At 38.8% G+C, this 15507-nt stretch overlaps 1 protein-coding gene across 1 annotated transcript in view; it reads right to left on the bottom strand.

Moving 5' to 3' along the window:
- Positions 1-220: 220 nt before the first annotated feature.
- The window catches only part of LOC147009940 (uncharacterized), a 71121-nt gene continuing 55834 nt past the window's right edge, over positions 221-15507 (bottom strand). The window contains exons 9-11 of the mRNA XM_085861215.1: positions 7671-14249; positions 1534-3854; positions 221-1436 (exon numbers count right to left, since the gene is read on the bottom strand). Coding sequence (XP_085717341.1) covers positions 12787-14249 — 1463 coding nt within the window. The 3' untranslated portion in view covers positions 221-1436; positions 1534-3854; positions 7671-12786. The remainder of the gene's footprint in view (positions 1437-1533; positions 3855-7670; positions 14250-15507) is intronic.

Below are 15507 nucleotides of genomic sequence, written 5' to 3'. Positions count from 1 at the left end.
CCGCGTGGGTACTTAGGTAGTTCGAATTTGGCGAGCAACCCTATCCCACGCGGGGGCTGATTGGCTCGATCGCGGTGAGACCGAAAGGTCCACCCGTGACTGGTTCCCGGCGTTAGTCCGAGAGGGTCACGACTGGATTGTCCGTCCGGTGGGCGACGTGCCGCGATTCGAGTTACGTGGCCGTCCGCACGCCGGCGGGCGCGAAATCCGCAACAATATATATATATATATATATTTTACGTTTTTTTTTTTTTTCTCTTCTTCCAATTCTGTCTTTTAAGGCTTTCAGGTTTGATGACGTAGAAAGGGGGAGTAAGCCTGCACTTTCTTCCCAGAACTTTCTTGATCTTGCTCCCATCAAGCACCATCCGACAAAGAACTACATCGATAGGTTTAGATCCCAAAGAGTGATAGCAACTCCAAAAGTCTCCAAAATATAAATAAATAAAATAATAATAATAATAAATAAATAAATAAATAAATAAAAGCCCCCAAAAAAGTTTCAAGTGTCCAACATAAACCCAACTTTCCAAGTCTTCAAGGTATAACCACATTCCCGTTGAGTTTCCAAGATATGTATCACATTGTGAGTTATCAATCCAGAACCCACATTTCAAGTATTCAAAGTAAAACCAACTTACAAAGTCTCTTAAGGATAACTCATTTACTGATTTTTTCAAAATTTGTGAGTCTCCAAGGTAGGACCCATATTTAGAACCATCTTGGCAGAACCCTTTTCCTGAGTCTCCAAGGTAGTTATTTAAACCATCAAGGCAGAACTCATTTACTGATTTTTTCAAAATTTGTGAGTCTCCAAGGTAGGCCCCATATTTAGAACCATCTTGGCAGAACCCTTTTCCTGAGTCTCCAAGGTAGTTATTTAAACCATCAAGGCAGAACTCATTTACTGATTTTTTCAAAATTTGTGAGTCTCCAAGGTAGGCCCCATATTTAGAACCATCTTGGCAGAACCCTTTTCCTGAGTCTCCAAGGTAGTTATTTAAACCATCAAGGCAGAACTCATTTACTGATTTTTTCAAAATTTGTGAGTCTCCAAGGTAGGCCCCATATTTAGAACCATCTTGGCAGAACCCTTTTCCTGAGTCTCCAAGGTAGTTATTTAAACCATCAAGGCAGAACTCATTTACTGATTTTTTCAAAATTTGTGAGTCTCCAAGGTAAAACTTGTATTCTGGCTCATCAAGGTATAACTTGTTCAGTGGGTATTGTCTTGATAACTCACAATGAGTACTATTGCTGTAAAACTCTTTTTCAGGATTTTGCTGGTCTCCAAGGTATAACTCTTTGGTTGGGTCATCAAGGACGAACTCGTTCTGTGGGTCTTGGTCGCTCATAAGGTCTTCAACCAAGCCAACAATTTCGCCCCAAGTTGTAGCAAAAGCAGTATTTTCATTTCGTATTTCAGACACAATTTCCTGTGAGAGAAAATAATAATGTATTAATTAAGTTATTTAATTATTAAATGAGTATGCTTCAATCAAAGTTTGAAAATAGGAAAATAAAAAATCTTACCTCAATAGATAAGAGGTTTGAATCCAGTTCATCAACTTGAAGGTTTAGTTCCATAGAAGACAGAGAGTTCCAAGGAACACCAAAGTCATCCCACTCAAGGTCTTCAACCAAGCCAACAATTTCCCCCCAAGTTGTAGCAAAAGCAGTATTTTCATTTCGTATTTCAGACACAATTTCCTGTGAGAGAAAATAATAATGTATTAATTAAGTTATTTAATTATTAAATGAGTATGCTTCAATCAAAGTTTGAAAATAGGAAAATAAAAAATCTTACCTCAATAGATAAGAGGTTTGAATCCAGTTCATCAACTTGAAGGTTTAGTTCCATAGAAGACAGAGAGTTTGAGACAAGCACACAAAACACCATTGCCAGCAAAAACAAATGTTTAAAATGGAGCCTGGGTTTGAAGCTTTTATAGAGAAAGACTGGTGGGTGTGGTTTCCTTTGGAAATTCCCTGGGCAAGCCTAGGCAAGCCTTCATTGGGAAATTTTTCAAAACCATAACATCCTGTAATTTTCTAGTGATTTCTTTGTGAGTCAGAGATGAACTGGAAATGATGTAAGAGTGGGCGGGGCTTAGCAAAAGTAGGCGGAGCTTAGGAAAAGTGGGCGTGGCTTAGAAAAATACCTTATGAAAAGTGGGCGCAGCTTAGCAAAAGTGGGCGTGGCTTAGAAAAAATACCTCATGAAAAGTGGGCGGAGCTTAGCAAAAGTGGGCGGGGCTTAGGAAAAGTGGACGTGGCTTAGAAAAAATACCTTATGAAAAGTGGGCGGAGCTTAGCAAAAGTGGGCGGGGCTTAGGAAAAGTGGGCGTGGCTTAGAAAAAATACCTTATGAAAAGTGGGCGGAGCTTAGCAAAAGTGGGCGGGGCTTAAAGAAAAGTGGGCGGGGCTTATTGAATACCTTGTGGAAAGTGGGCGGGGTTTAACAAAAGTGGGCGGGGCTTAAAGAAAAGTGGGCGGGGCTTAACAAAAAATAACCTGTGGCTCAGGAGGTGGTCAAACAAGAGCATTAAGAGAAGTTTATCACTTCGTAATGGCACAAATGGGGTATCTTAAAAAATATAAAGATTCAAATGTTTTGTTTGTCAATATTTTAGATGGGGATTATTGTGCAAAGAAAATTAAACTATTGAAGGAATTTGAGAATGAACAAATCTTTATAGGTTCAATGAGTGAGCTGTTCAACCCCCAGGTGTTCAATTCAATGAGGTTCAACCTCCAAGTTAAAAGGGGAGACAAATAAATATACCTTGGGATAAAAAGGGGATTTATTTTTAGGGAAAAAAATTATGAATCGCTGAAAATCCCCCATTCATTTACATGGGGAAAAGTGAGCCAGAATCAGTATTCTTACCCTACTAACATAGTACAGTGTTTCATTCCAGATTGTAATCACCAATCGGAGTCATACTTGCAGCATTTATCATTTTCCGAAGGAACCAAGTATTAAAGCAATTAAACAAATAAGGTGATGTGTTGCATTTATACTCCGTCTTCCGTCCCTTCCTGTGCTGTGGCCTGCATAAACACACGTAAACAGTGTTTACCCACATGTTTTTCAGCACCTCAGCGTTTACTCACTTTTTTTGTTTTTTTTTTTCAAAGGATTGTTGACCAACCTCAAAATCAGAGGCAATAACTTTTTATTTATTATAATTATAACATATGACGGACCTGTGCTGGTCCGTAGCCAGGCTCACCCACTATGGAGAAATGCTTTATCATTCGATTAATGAAGTGCCCTCAGATCCATTATTTGTCGGGGAGGGGGGAGGGGGGGTCTAATGTGGCTTGGTTTTTTATGCCTGAGAGGAGTTTGCATTTTTGTAATGATTGGGTCTTTTTCTCTTGTCTTATGCTCTTGTGGTTCCAAAAAAACAAACAAACCACATTTGTGCTTCTCACCAGCAAGAATCAACTGATGTATTTTCAGAGAAGATGGAGTTGGGAATTTTTGACAAACAGCACACTTATCAGGGTTTTTGTTCACATGGATAATCTCACGTGTGTTTAGATTTCTTGAATATGCAAAAGAACATTTGTATCGCCTTTCGCGCGTGTGAATCGTCTTGTGCTCCTTCAGATCATTAAAACTTTTGAAGACTTTTTTCACAAATAGTGCATTTAAAAAGTCCCTTCATTCAAATTGTTTCCCATATGTTGATCAAATTCACATTTGCACATAAAAGTAGAGTCGCTACAATTGGTCATGTGCTGTGGCAATCCGTGGTGGTGCTTCTCCGTTTGGGGTTGTTTTGAAGTGACATTATTGCAGAAGGAAGATTGTGTTGAACACCTTTGATCATTCACTGTGCACGCTGTAAAGATAATCCACAATAAGAAAAACAAAACAAAACGTTAATTTCTGGAACAGAATAGATTTTCAAAGCTGAACAAGTGAATGCAGTACGTAATTAACTAGTTAAGAGTATTTCAATATGATGGATAATTTTCATGAATAGCATTCCATCCTTTATTTCAATTTTTTTCAGTTTGAGTGTTTATGTTGTTGTTTCATAATCACAATTGATGTGAAAATCATGAAAGGATGATAAACCTGTCGAAGAATGATGTGAAAAATGTACTTTTTGTTCCCAACCCAACTTATCCCCTGCTTGCAGCACTTTGCATCCTTCGTATTACCTGACGAGTCACTTTACTCTGAAAGGATGATGGAGATAGATCTCACGGAACTTGCTTTCCGCAAGCTTTGTTCAAGGCATGTGGCTCTTTAAAGTTGCTTCGCCCATCTTTCTTATGTCAAATCCATGTTTGCACGATCTACGGTACACTCCGTGTCTCTCATCTGCAGCCAACCAGTTTGTCATCACCTCTATCCAGCCAATGATCCTGGAAACTCGATTTCCCCCATTACTAAAACATTTGCTTAGGAGCGGCCAGGGGATGGGTCCCACATATATGCACATCTACGCAGTTGAGTTACAATTGTATCGAAAGTCCTTTTCACCTTAATTATACATTTTTAGACTCAATCATGTTATTATCCTTAATCTTATTCTTATTGCAGTATTACTATTACTGTTAATACAATTTTTATTAATATTTACCCTAACCATAGGAGAGGGTATTTATTGCATTTGGGTCCGTTTGTGTTTTTACTTGGCGAAAAAATTTTTTTCGCCAAGTATGTTGGTCTGTTAAGTTTGTCTGTCTGTCTATCACACAATTTTTGGCCACAGTTTAAAAGCAGTCATTCTGAATTTTTTGTGTATGTGCAGATGACCAGCAAAGGACAGCAATGCATAATTTTGGTGAAGATCCAAATCCGGATCCGAGAATTTTTTACGTGATTCTTCACCATTAAGAGATAGGGCCAAAAGCTATATATAGCACAATATCTCAAAAGGTTATGGATGGACTCGGACGAAATTTGGTGGACAGGTTGGGTGTGTGACAAGGACAAATTGATTCAACTTTGGTGATGATCTGAAGCTGGATCAGGATCCAATAATTTTTTTTAATTGATTCGTCAGCATTGAGAGATGGGGCCAAAAACTATGTATTGCATGATATCTCAAAAAGTTGTTGAGTTTTGACAAAACTCGGTGGATGATTTGGTTAGGTGACAAGAACAAGCCGATTTGATTTTGATTAAGGTCCTGATTCAGATGTGACCAATTAGTGGGATACAAAATGAATAATACACCCATATATATATATATATATATATATATATATATATATATATATATATATATATATATATATATATATATATATATCGGACGTATAAAAACTGTTCAGCCTGGCAGAGGTATGCGCTTCACCACGTGCCATTCTACAAGTGGTTTTTCATTTGTTAGCCTGCGCTCGTGAAGCAAAAAGTGGGGTTAAGCAATTGGTCCCGTACATGTGTGTCTGCATTTTGTTATTCCCTTTTCTCTGGAACCGCTTGTTGGATTGACAAAATTTTCAAAGGTGCAACTACTCATATAGAATGTTTTCATTTTCTTCTCCAGAACGGCTGGACAGATCAAGGAGAAACCACACACATGGTCTGCAAGCCTTGGGAATACCAGAATGTTCATTTATAATTGATGGGTCACATGGTTTGGCAGCCATTCTGGATTGAAGGAAAATTATTTTAAAATTTGTCTCTCTTGAACCGCTGCATGAATCGACGTGAAACTTCAAAATTATGATCCAGTATTGATGGGGAATATATGTTTTAAATTTCAATCTGATCAACCATGATCTGACAGCCAGAATTATTTAATTTTTTTGAATCTGCGTTGTTTGATTATTTTTTTTTTTAAATAAGGCTCACTTGCCTGCGCCTGGATGGGTTTGAGGTTAGAGGAGTAGCAGTTGAAACCCAAGTACTATCTAGGTCCCTCCTGATGATTTCGTATTGTTTGGGTTCCTTCTGATGATTTCAATGTAGTACCTACTTTATTTGGTCTTCATTTGAATCGAATTGAATTTTTTTTCATTACAAATTTGCCGCCAGATGAGTTGGCTCACACCAAGTCCTTCTCAAGACTGCGCAGGTTACGTATTTTATGAATACCATCCAGTTATTTGCGAAAATCGAAGATTTTTCAAGTATATTGGTTGCTTGCTTGCTTCATTTAGGCCCATTGGACTTGGTCTTCATGGATTTGGTCTCAATTTTCGTGTCTGTGCATGTGTGTGTGTGTGTGTGCATGTGTGCAATTGGTCAGTCCATTCTGTTATTCTGTCTGTTTGTTTTTCAATCACTTACAGATCACAATTATAAACCGATCGTCATGAAACTTTTCCAAGTTGTAGAAGTAGTCTCAACTGAGAAGTTTATTGATTTTGAGGTCAAAGGTCAAAGGTCATCATGAGGTCAAATTTCTAACATCGTCATTTTTCATCAGATTGACTGGAAAGTTGAACAGGATTTGCATATTGTGTCACTGAATTGGGAAACCAACTATTTTTGAAGTCAAAAGATCAAAAGTCAACTGAAGGTCAAACTTCTTAAATCATCAATTTCAATCTGAAAAATAATCAATTTTCATCTGATTGACCTCAGCTTTGAATAAGATTGTCAATTTCAGTCTTAATGAAATGGACAACTCAATGTATTCATGGAAACATTTGGAGAGGAGGTTGGATTTTACAAGTATCCTGCTCTGTATGACATCGTTTTCTTGTTTGTCTGTTTATTGCATACAGGTCACAATTTTAAACCGATCTTCATTAAACTTCACCACATGGTAGAGTTTGTCATAAGCAAGAAGGCTATTGATTTTGAGGTCAACAGGTCAACATAGGCCAAAGGTCAACAAATGTCAAATTTCTAAAATCCTCAATTTTCTTCCAATTGATTTGAAATTTGAATAGAATTTGCATATCAAGTCATTGAATTCAATCACTATTTATTTTGGAGGTCTGAATGTGAACAACATCGGCTAAATTTCTAAAATCGTCATTTTCATCCAATTGCCTTGGAATTCAAAGAGGATTTGTATATGTGGTCATTGAATTAAAGCACCAATTATTTTTGAGGTCAAACTTGTTTTCGTGATCTCGCAAGTATCATGCTCTGCATGAAGTCTTTTTTGTTTATTTGTTTGTGTGTGTGTGCAGGATATCTGGAAACGTGGACGGATTCGGACGAAAATTCATGAACAGGTTGGGTGTGTGACAAAGACGAATATATTCGATTTGGGTTAAGATCCGAATCTGGATAAGAAAATTTTATTTATTCTTTCAAGTGATTTTTTCACCATTGAGAAATGGGACCAAAAACGATAGATAGCATGATATCTCAAAAAGTTGTTGATTGGTTTTGACAAAACTTGGTAGATTAGTTGGTGAGATGACAAGAACAAGTGTGATCAATTGTTATGAAAATTGAGATCGGTGTGAAGACCTTTAAAAAAAAAAATTTTTTTTAAACAATGAATTGATGAATTAATCAGACTTTTTTTGTGTCCTGCCATAACTTTTACAAGTTTTCGTTCATCATTTTCTCTTCACTTCTTCCATTTCCGAACTTACAAGTTACATATCTTAAGCAACAAACTGGTTGAATGCACAGCTTAGAGTTTGTTGTTCACAAGCGTGCTACAAGACTCACAGGATCTTAAGCATCTATATTCATCCAATGGCCAAGAAAAAAAGAACTTTGGTCACCATACCGTATGTTGCAGGATGATGGGACAGGGTAAAACGATCCTTCTCAAGGTTGGGGATCTCCTCTCCCTTCAAGCTCCAAAATACTCTGAGACATCAACTGGTGCACCTCAAGAATGAGCTCCACAAGGAAAGGAAATGTGATGTTGTATATGGTGCAAGTTGCGATCAGGTGGACTGCACAGATCATCGCATTGGGGAGATGCAACACTCTCCAAAATCCAGGATGAACCAATATCATAGGCCAAGCTCCACAGAGTGTATTCCTGATTCAGCCATGCATTCTCATCTGCAGACCACTGGCAATAGCTTGAGCACCAAGGAAGTCATGATATTGAACAGCAAAAACAAGTGGTTTGAGTGTGAAGTAAAGGAATCTATTTGGGAGAGTTGAGGGGCCGACGTTCAACAAGAAGTGAGGTCTCCACTTCGATTTATCCCACGTGTGGGAATGGGCACTTGGAGAGGTTCTTCATCACCTGTCACATGAGAAAAGGTTACCTCATACTCAACAGCACTCATCACATGACAATCACCACCAATGATCATAAGGTGACACTCCCGCACAGCGTATAATCGAAGAGTGACCAAATGAACTCAGGTCATTGCCAGCTGAAACTCATTGGATAATCGGCACAACGTCACATTAGGAGTGAGTCCAATTCCAGTATTGGACTTATTCTATTGGCATTATATCTTCCTGGATGAATCAGAACTTTCATCAATTTATATTCATCCAACTTGAGTCTTGTCCTGCATGTGTTTTTCTTTGTTTTAATGTATTAATTCAAGTGCAATCACTTCAAAAATCCTCAGGATGACGAAAGTGCCAGCTCTCCCTGGAGGGCTACAATTGCCTTCTGCCCATCTCTTTGAAAGGCTGTATTGTGGAACCTTCATCCCAAGTGGAAGTCAAATCAATCCATTGTGGCATTGGTGGCAATGCTCCACCTGTTGGTGATCATTCACTTCTGTTTTTTTTCAGTCTGGTCTTTCATTTGTTTATTTCCTTCATCTTTGAATGTTTTCTGTTGGGATAAAATTACTTTCATCAAAATTAGGATCTGTCGCCTGACATAGCCTTTACACTGGCAATGCTTTCAAAACACCGGCTCTCACATTCATCTTGTAGAGATTTATCTGGCGTACTCCTATAACTGCAACAACGTAAGTTTTTCTTGACCTTTGAGCATTTTTTCTTTTTTGTTATATTATTTGGTCTTGGGTTTGATTTTGTCTTGTTATCATTTCCCACTGGTCTTGTTGTCTGACTTGCGAAGTTATTTCCAAAATTCTGTCTTTTCATGGGTCTCGATGTATTGTGGATGCAACTGATTTGATATTTTGAAGTATAACTGTCTCCACCTTTTAACGATATTTTTGACTTTTGCAGTTGATCCTTTAAACGTTTTCCTTTTCCATGTTTTCCACATACGTCATGCCTCATGCGTGAAATATGTTTCACAAATGTCTCTTTGCCTCTATATTCACACTTCTTCTGTTCATCTCAAGCTTACTTTATTACCTCTGCCACTAAAGTTGTATGTGAGGACTACGTCCTCATTTTCAATTATCGATTTTGGTTGGTTCTTCCATTAATTTTCTGAGACTGAAATATTAAAGTTTTTTTTCCAGATGTGTCAGTGGATTACTCTGCATACAATGTTGTGCCTTTGTGTGCACAGCTGATCTGATATGAGTGTTTTTTTATATCCCAAGAGAAGGTGACTAATGCTTTCTGTTTCTACATTGCAGAACCTATACTTGTCTGACTGACGCAAGCCTGCTATCTAATTAAAGCCATCAGCTATAGTGTCCTTGGTAGTTTGGTGTTGGCTTAACAGTAAAGGTGGCTTGCTTAAGATCTTAGGGTCTTGAGTTTGGTCGCCTATTGTTCCATTAAATAACTCAGCCTGATATCCTTCCGAAATCTGCAAAGTGAGTACCAGCTTACTAGAAACGGGGCACTGTATCCTCGGCACAGCTGCACTCCCAGCAATAATGCAACCAGCAGCCGCAGGCCCCTATTAGGTCCAGGCCCCGGGGTAGTTACCCCACCTGCCCCCCCACCTCCCCTCTCAGCGCTGCTGGTCATAGGTCATAAGATACGGCTGCCATCTTGGTTTAAACGCAAATATTGAAAAAAAAATTCTCTGAAACTGCTAAACTTTTTTTTTTGAAACTTGGAACATGTCATCTACTCCCAATGGGGAATAAAGCTTGATAACGATAATGCCATTGGTGAAGTGGTAGGCCAGCCATAATTGTTTTGCTCAAAATATTTGTCCTAAAAATCTGAAACTTCATATACATGACCTATGACCTAATTGTATTGAAATATTAAATTTATGACATCACACGTCACATGGTTTGACAGCCACATGTTTTTTTGAAGAATAAACACTTCAGATTTTATCTTCTCCAGAACCACTTTAGACATCCAAATGAAACTCCACAAATAATCAACTAGTCATGGCGAATAAAGTTTGATAACTATGTCATAGGTCACATAGTCAGTCGAGCAGCCATATTGAATTTAACCTAAAACCTTTAAAAAAAACCATCTCCTCCCAAACAAGTGACACAAAACTTTATGTCATCAAATGAACATGGTGATTAAAGTTTAATCATTAAAACGTCATTGGTCACATGACGATGAAGACGATGCAACAGCCATAATATTGGATTGAAGGCAATTGTTTAAAAAAATATATTTCTCTTAAATGGCATAAGCTATCGATGCAAAACCTTACAAATATCATCCAAATACCATTGCTGCATAGAGCTTGAAAATGATGACATCATACATCATATGGTGGGGCAGCCATCTCCATTTGGTTTTTATCGCCATTTGTGGGTTTTAGAAGGTGGGAGAACTCAAAATCTCCACCTCCTTTTGATGGGAAAGGATCGTGATTCATGAAACAAACTGTGAAACTTCGTTCTCGTAGCCTCGTTCCGAGGGCTCTTTTCCAAATATTCACTGAACCTCTGAAAGCCTCCACTTGTTGCTCGTTTGGAGTGATATTACCTGGAATGGTTTTTAAATAATCAGTGAGGGTTTTCTTTATCATTCCTATAGCTCCGACTATCATTGGTACAATTTCATCTTTCTTCAATTTCCAAGTCCTCTTGACCTCATTTTTAGCTTATGTGGAATTTAAATTCCAGATAAGGTATTGTTATGGCACACTGTTGTCTCCTTTTGTTGTTGTCTGTCAGTCTGTTGTCTCCTTTTTTGACTGTTCCAGCCAAACCGCTGGACCGATCCGGCTGAAATTTGGCAGCAACATTCATTTCCTGACTGGTAACAGGAATTGTAAAGCTCATTGCAGTCACATGACGTTAAGTAGGTCAAAATGGCTGACTTAGTAAATTTCTTCAAAAATTTTCTTCTCCAGAACCACCAGTCGGAATGCTACAAAATTTGGGTTGCAACATTAGGCCAGGATAGGGATGTCAATTAAATTGCACAAGTCATGCCGATCATGTGAGTGGAAGTCTGTCAAAATGGCCGACTTAGTCAACTTTTGGGAAAATCGCATCGATTCTTTTAAATATCTTCCTCTCCAGACCCACAAAATCAGAATGCTACCAAATTTGAGTGACAACATTAGGCCAGGGCCCAGATAAGCTACAGGCTCAGTGATCCTATTTTTGAGATCCTGGTGTTTGGTCACTTTCCTGATTTCTGAAACATTTAATTCAAGATCACTGGAAACTGAAACCTTGAACAACAATGCCGACGTTTCCTTTTTGTGTTTGAGCACTATGTCCAGATGCATTGCTTTGTTTGCAATGTTCACACTTGATAGGATCATCTTGTCATGCGTGAGCATGAGCATGTTTATTGAGATATGTTCATTTTCAAGGATCGGATCTGGTTTGTGTTTCCATGATTGTTCTGGGACTGGGATGTTGAAATGTTTATAGATGTGCCAGTGGATTACTCCGCAGACGCTGTCATGTCTATATACAATTGTTCTGACATGAGTTTTTTTTACATCCCGAAAGGACGTGACTCGTACTATTTCTATTTCTACCCCACAAAACCTGCATTTGTTCGATTGGCTCAATCCCACCATTTTATTAAAGGCATTAATGTAGTGTCCTTGGTCTTGGGCATTTATAATGACCCATTCTCCATCCCAACTAATTTGACCTCTTCTTTGCCATTCCATCCTGTCAAGTTCTTTTTTTAAATCTTCCTGCTCTTTTGTCATTCGCCCATTTGTCAGAGTACATCTGCTGATGTTTATTTTTGTAGTTTTCCTTTTTAGTCTCACCCTCAAGGAGATGCGAAACTATTGCAATGCTCCTGTCTGTGTGTGCATGCCTGTCTCTGTGTATGTGTGTGTGTCCACATCTACATATTTTCACTTTACAAAATATTTTTCTCTGCAACCGCTCACCGAAAAAACTTGAAATGATAAAAAAAATTAAACGCTACAGTTATGTCATCAACTCCCCATGGGGTATAGAGGGTGATAAGAATGATGTTATCAGTGAAGTGGTATTACAGCCATGACTGGTTGAATTTGAAATCCTTATCCAAAAATGGTATTCTCTGCAACCACTTGTCCAATCAATGCAAAACTTTAAACATAGGAGGGACTCCCCATGGAGAATTTTATTTTGCTAACTCTGATGTCATCGGTCACATGGTACGGCAGTCATATTGGATTAAAGTTAAAAAAAAAACTTTGGACATCATTTTCTCCGAAACGACTCAACAAAAAAAATTGAAACTTGGCACGTCATCAACTCCCCATTGGGGTATCCATGGTGATAATGATAATGTCATCAGTGAAATGGTATTCCAGCCATAATTGGTTGAATTGAAATCCTTATCCAAAAATACTAAACTTCATTCATCGGATCTATGACCGGATGTGAGTGAATAATTAAATTTATGACGTTCATAACCCCTGCCAAGAAGCAATGTGACATAATAGGGTGCATGGATGATACAGGTATATGGGTCATAATAGTAGCGTGTTCAGTTGATGGTATTTTTGTTCAGAATGATCGCACAAGGCGAGACTATGCGCTGTACGAGTGCCGTTGTTTCGTTTCCTATGTAGTATGCTTAAGTTGCACCTGTTTTTGGAAGTTTGTTCCTCAATGGATTAAGGATACCTTTTCTGGTTTGGTGGTTTTTTTGCTCGTGTAAATCTCCGCAGTGTGGGTCCTCACATGTACCCCACAGGCCGAGCTGTCACGGAATGTTTTATCACAGTGACTGCACTCGTACGGTTTTTCTCCAGTGTGAATCCTCATGTGTGCCTTGCACAGGTCATTCCTAGTGAATGATTTGCTGCATGCGGTGCACTTGTACGGCTTCTCCCCAGTATGGGTCCTCATGTGTATCTTGCACTGGCCATTCCTACTGAATGACTTGCTGCATACAGTACACTTATAAGGCTTCTCCCCGGTATGGGTCCTCATGTGTACCCGGCATTGTTCACTGTTACTGAATGATTTGCAGCACAATAAGCACGCATATGGCTTCTCCCCGGTGTGAATTCGCATATGTGTCAGAAGGGACGAAAGGGAAGCATATGATTTAGTACAAAAAGTGCACTTATATGGCTTTTCCCCAGTGTGGATCCTCATATGCGTCTTACAACTTGACACGCTGCTGAAGGATTTATTGCACACATCACACTTGTACGGCTTCTCACCAGTATGGGTCCTCATGTGAATTTGGCAATGTGCATTAGAACGGAATAATTTATTACAGATGCTGCACTTGAAAGACCTTTCTTCAGAATGAATCTTCGTGTCCGCGTTGCAGTTCGAGTCATGACTAAACGATTTGCTGCACACAGTGCACTCGTATCTCTTCTCTGCAGCGTGGGTGCCCATGTGTCCCAGGAGGGTTGAGGAATGAATGAACGATTTGCTGCACACAGTGCACTTGTACGGTTTTTCTCCAGTGTGAATCCTCATGTGCGATTTCCAGTTTGTGGACTGAATGAACGATTTGTTGCAGATAGTGCACTTGTACGGCTTCTCCCCAGTGTGTCTCCGCATATGTATCTGGCAGCTTGATTTCTGACTGAATGAATTATTACAAATGCTGCACTTAAAAGGTTTGTCTCCGGTATGAATCTTCACGTGTGCCTGGAAATTTGATTTGCATTTTAATGACTTATTGCAGATCATGCAATGATATAGCTTTTCCCCAGGATGTGTCGTCATGTGTGCCCGGTAGAAAGAGTTCTGAACGAACGATTCATTGCAAACATGACACGTGTACGGTATTTCGCCAAAATGTGTCCTCATGTGATTCTGATACGTTGAGATGTCAGGGAGTAGCTGGAAACAAACACAGCACTTGAACTGTTTCTCTGAAGGGTGAATCCTCAGGTGTACCTGATAGGATGAAATGCAATCGAATGATTGATTGCACATGGTGCACCTGTATATCTTTTCAGAAGTGGGAATCTGCATCTGTTCTAGTCGATTAATACTTTTCTGTTTATTATCCGGAGATTTCTCGTGTTGCTGCAGAGAATTTTCAGTGAACGTGGCAGCATTCTTGGCAAGTGACAACATCCTTATGACCGGGGTCTGTCTCTCTGAAGATTGGTCAGAAAAAAAAAAGAGATTTGTCACAGGGATGTAAAAACATCATCAACACATGAGGATGCATTTTAAACAGCCATGAATCAGCAAACTTACACTTTCATGAAAACTTCACCTGGAAGCCGATCAATGTATATTTGAGAAAACCATTTACTCTTGCAAATACTTTAACCATGCTCGTGGGAAGAGAGGTACAAAAGTGGAACAGAATGAAAGTTCCCATGATAAAACTTATTGATGAGACTTCAGAGGAATAAAGCATTACCCCACAAATTGAGATGGATTAGAGTGATGAACTTTACACAGGGAACGTTCATGATCACGTGTTCATTTATTACTCTTCAGTTTCAAGTGTTGGGAAAATATTAAGTATATTCCACTCTAAAGAAAACAGCACATATTTCTTTGACCGATTATATTAGTGTTTGAGTCCTGCGGAGTCCAGTAGGTACGCAGACAATCTTACAAAAGAGCGAATCTTATCTTTGGAGAAATCTCATGGACATGAACACATCGGCACCAACTTCTACTGTCACGGTTCAAAGAAATCAATACTAATAAATGTCAGAATGTGTGTAAATATGTGTGTGTGTATCCTCCATAATTCCAAAACCATGAAACCTAGTAGCCTGAACCTTCGCATGCATACTAAGAGAACTCCAACAAAGTGCATGAGTGAAAATTGGATGTTTGTTTTCATTAAAACTCCCCTTTTGAAGATAATTAATGGCCATATTTAATTATGTCCTTTATCGGGTGTATCCTTGGCCACCTCGCTCTCACAGGTCTTAAGGTGTATCGTGGGTTACATTGCTGAGGTTTGAAACTGCCATGTTTTTTTGGCCTGCAAAATCATGCCTTGACTTGGAACAGGCCACAAAGATTTAGCAATGAAGTTTTTTGGATTTTTTTTTCACTTTCTCACTCATATTACTGAATGCCTTTGACATAGATACATATAAAATAAAATAAACAAGCTCAAATGAGCTAAGATCCTCGTCCTCTTAATGATGACGTCATAAAAACGAATATGACGTCATTCTGATGCATCAGGTTTGCGATAAATTATCTGTGCTAATGCCCGGCTTGATTCTCGCAAACAAAATTCAAACAGCTTGCCTAGTTTAGGAGATAATGGTACAGACGATTTCCATTAGCGGCGATATTATGACGTGAACTTTTTTTCTAGGAAGAATTTCCAAAATCAGAGATGGTTACTGCCTGTGCGTGGGGTTTCTGCATATACATGGC

This window comes from Eptatretus burgeri, chromosome 17 (genome assembly GCF_056783735.1).
Source record: "Eptatretus burgeri isolate ZD-2024b chromosome 17, Ebu_testis_v1, whole genome shotgun sequence".
Taxonomy (NCBI): Eukaryota; Metazoa; Chordata; class Myxini; order Myxiniformes; family Myxinidae; genus Eptatretus; species Eptatretus burgeri.
Note: the sequence above shows the minus strand (reverse complement) of the source record. Positions and strands in the feature narration are given on the sequence as shown.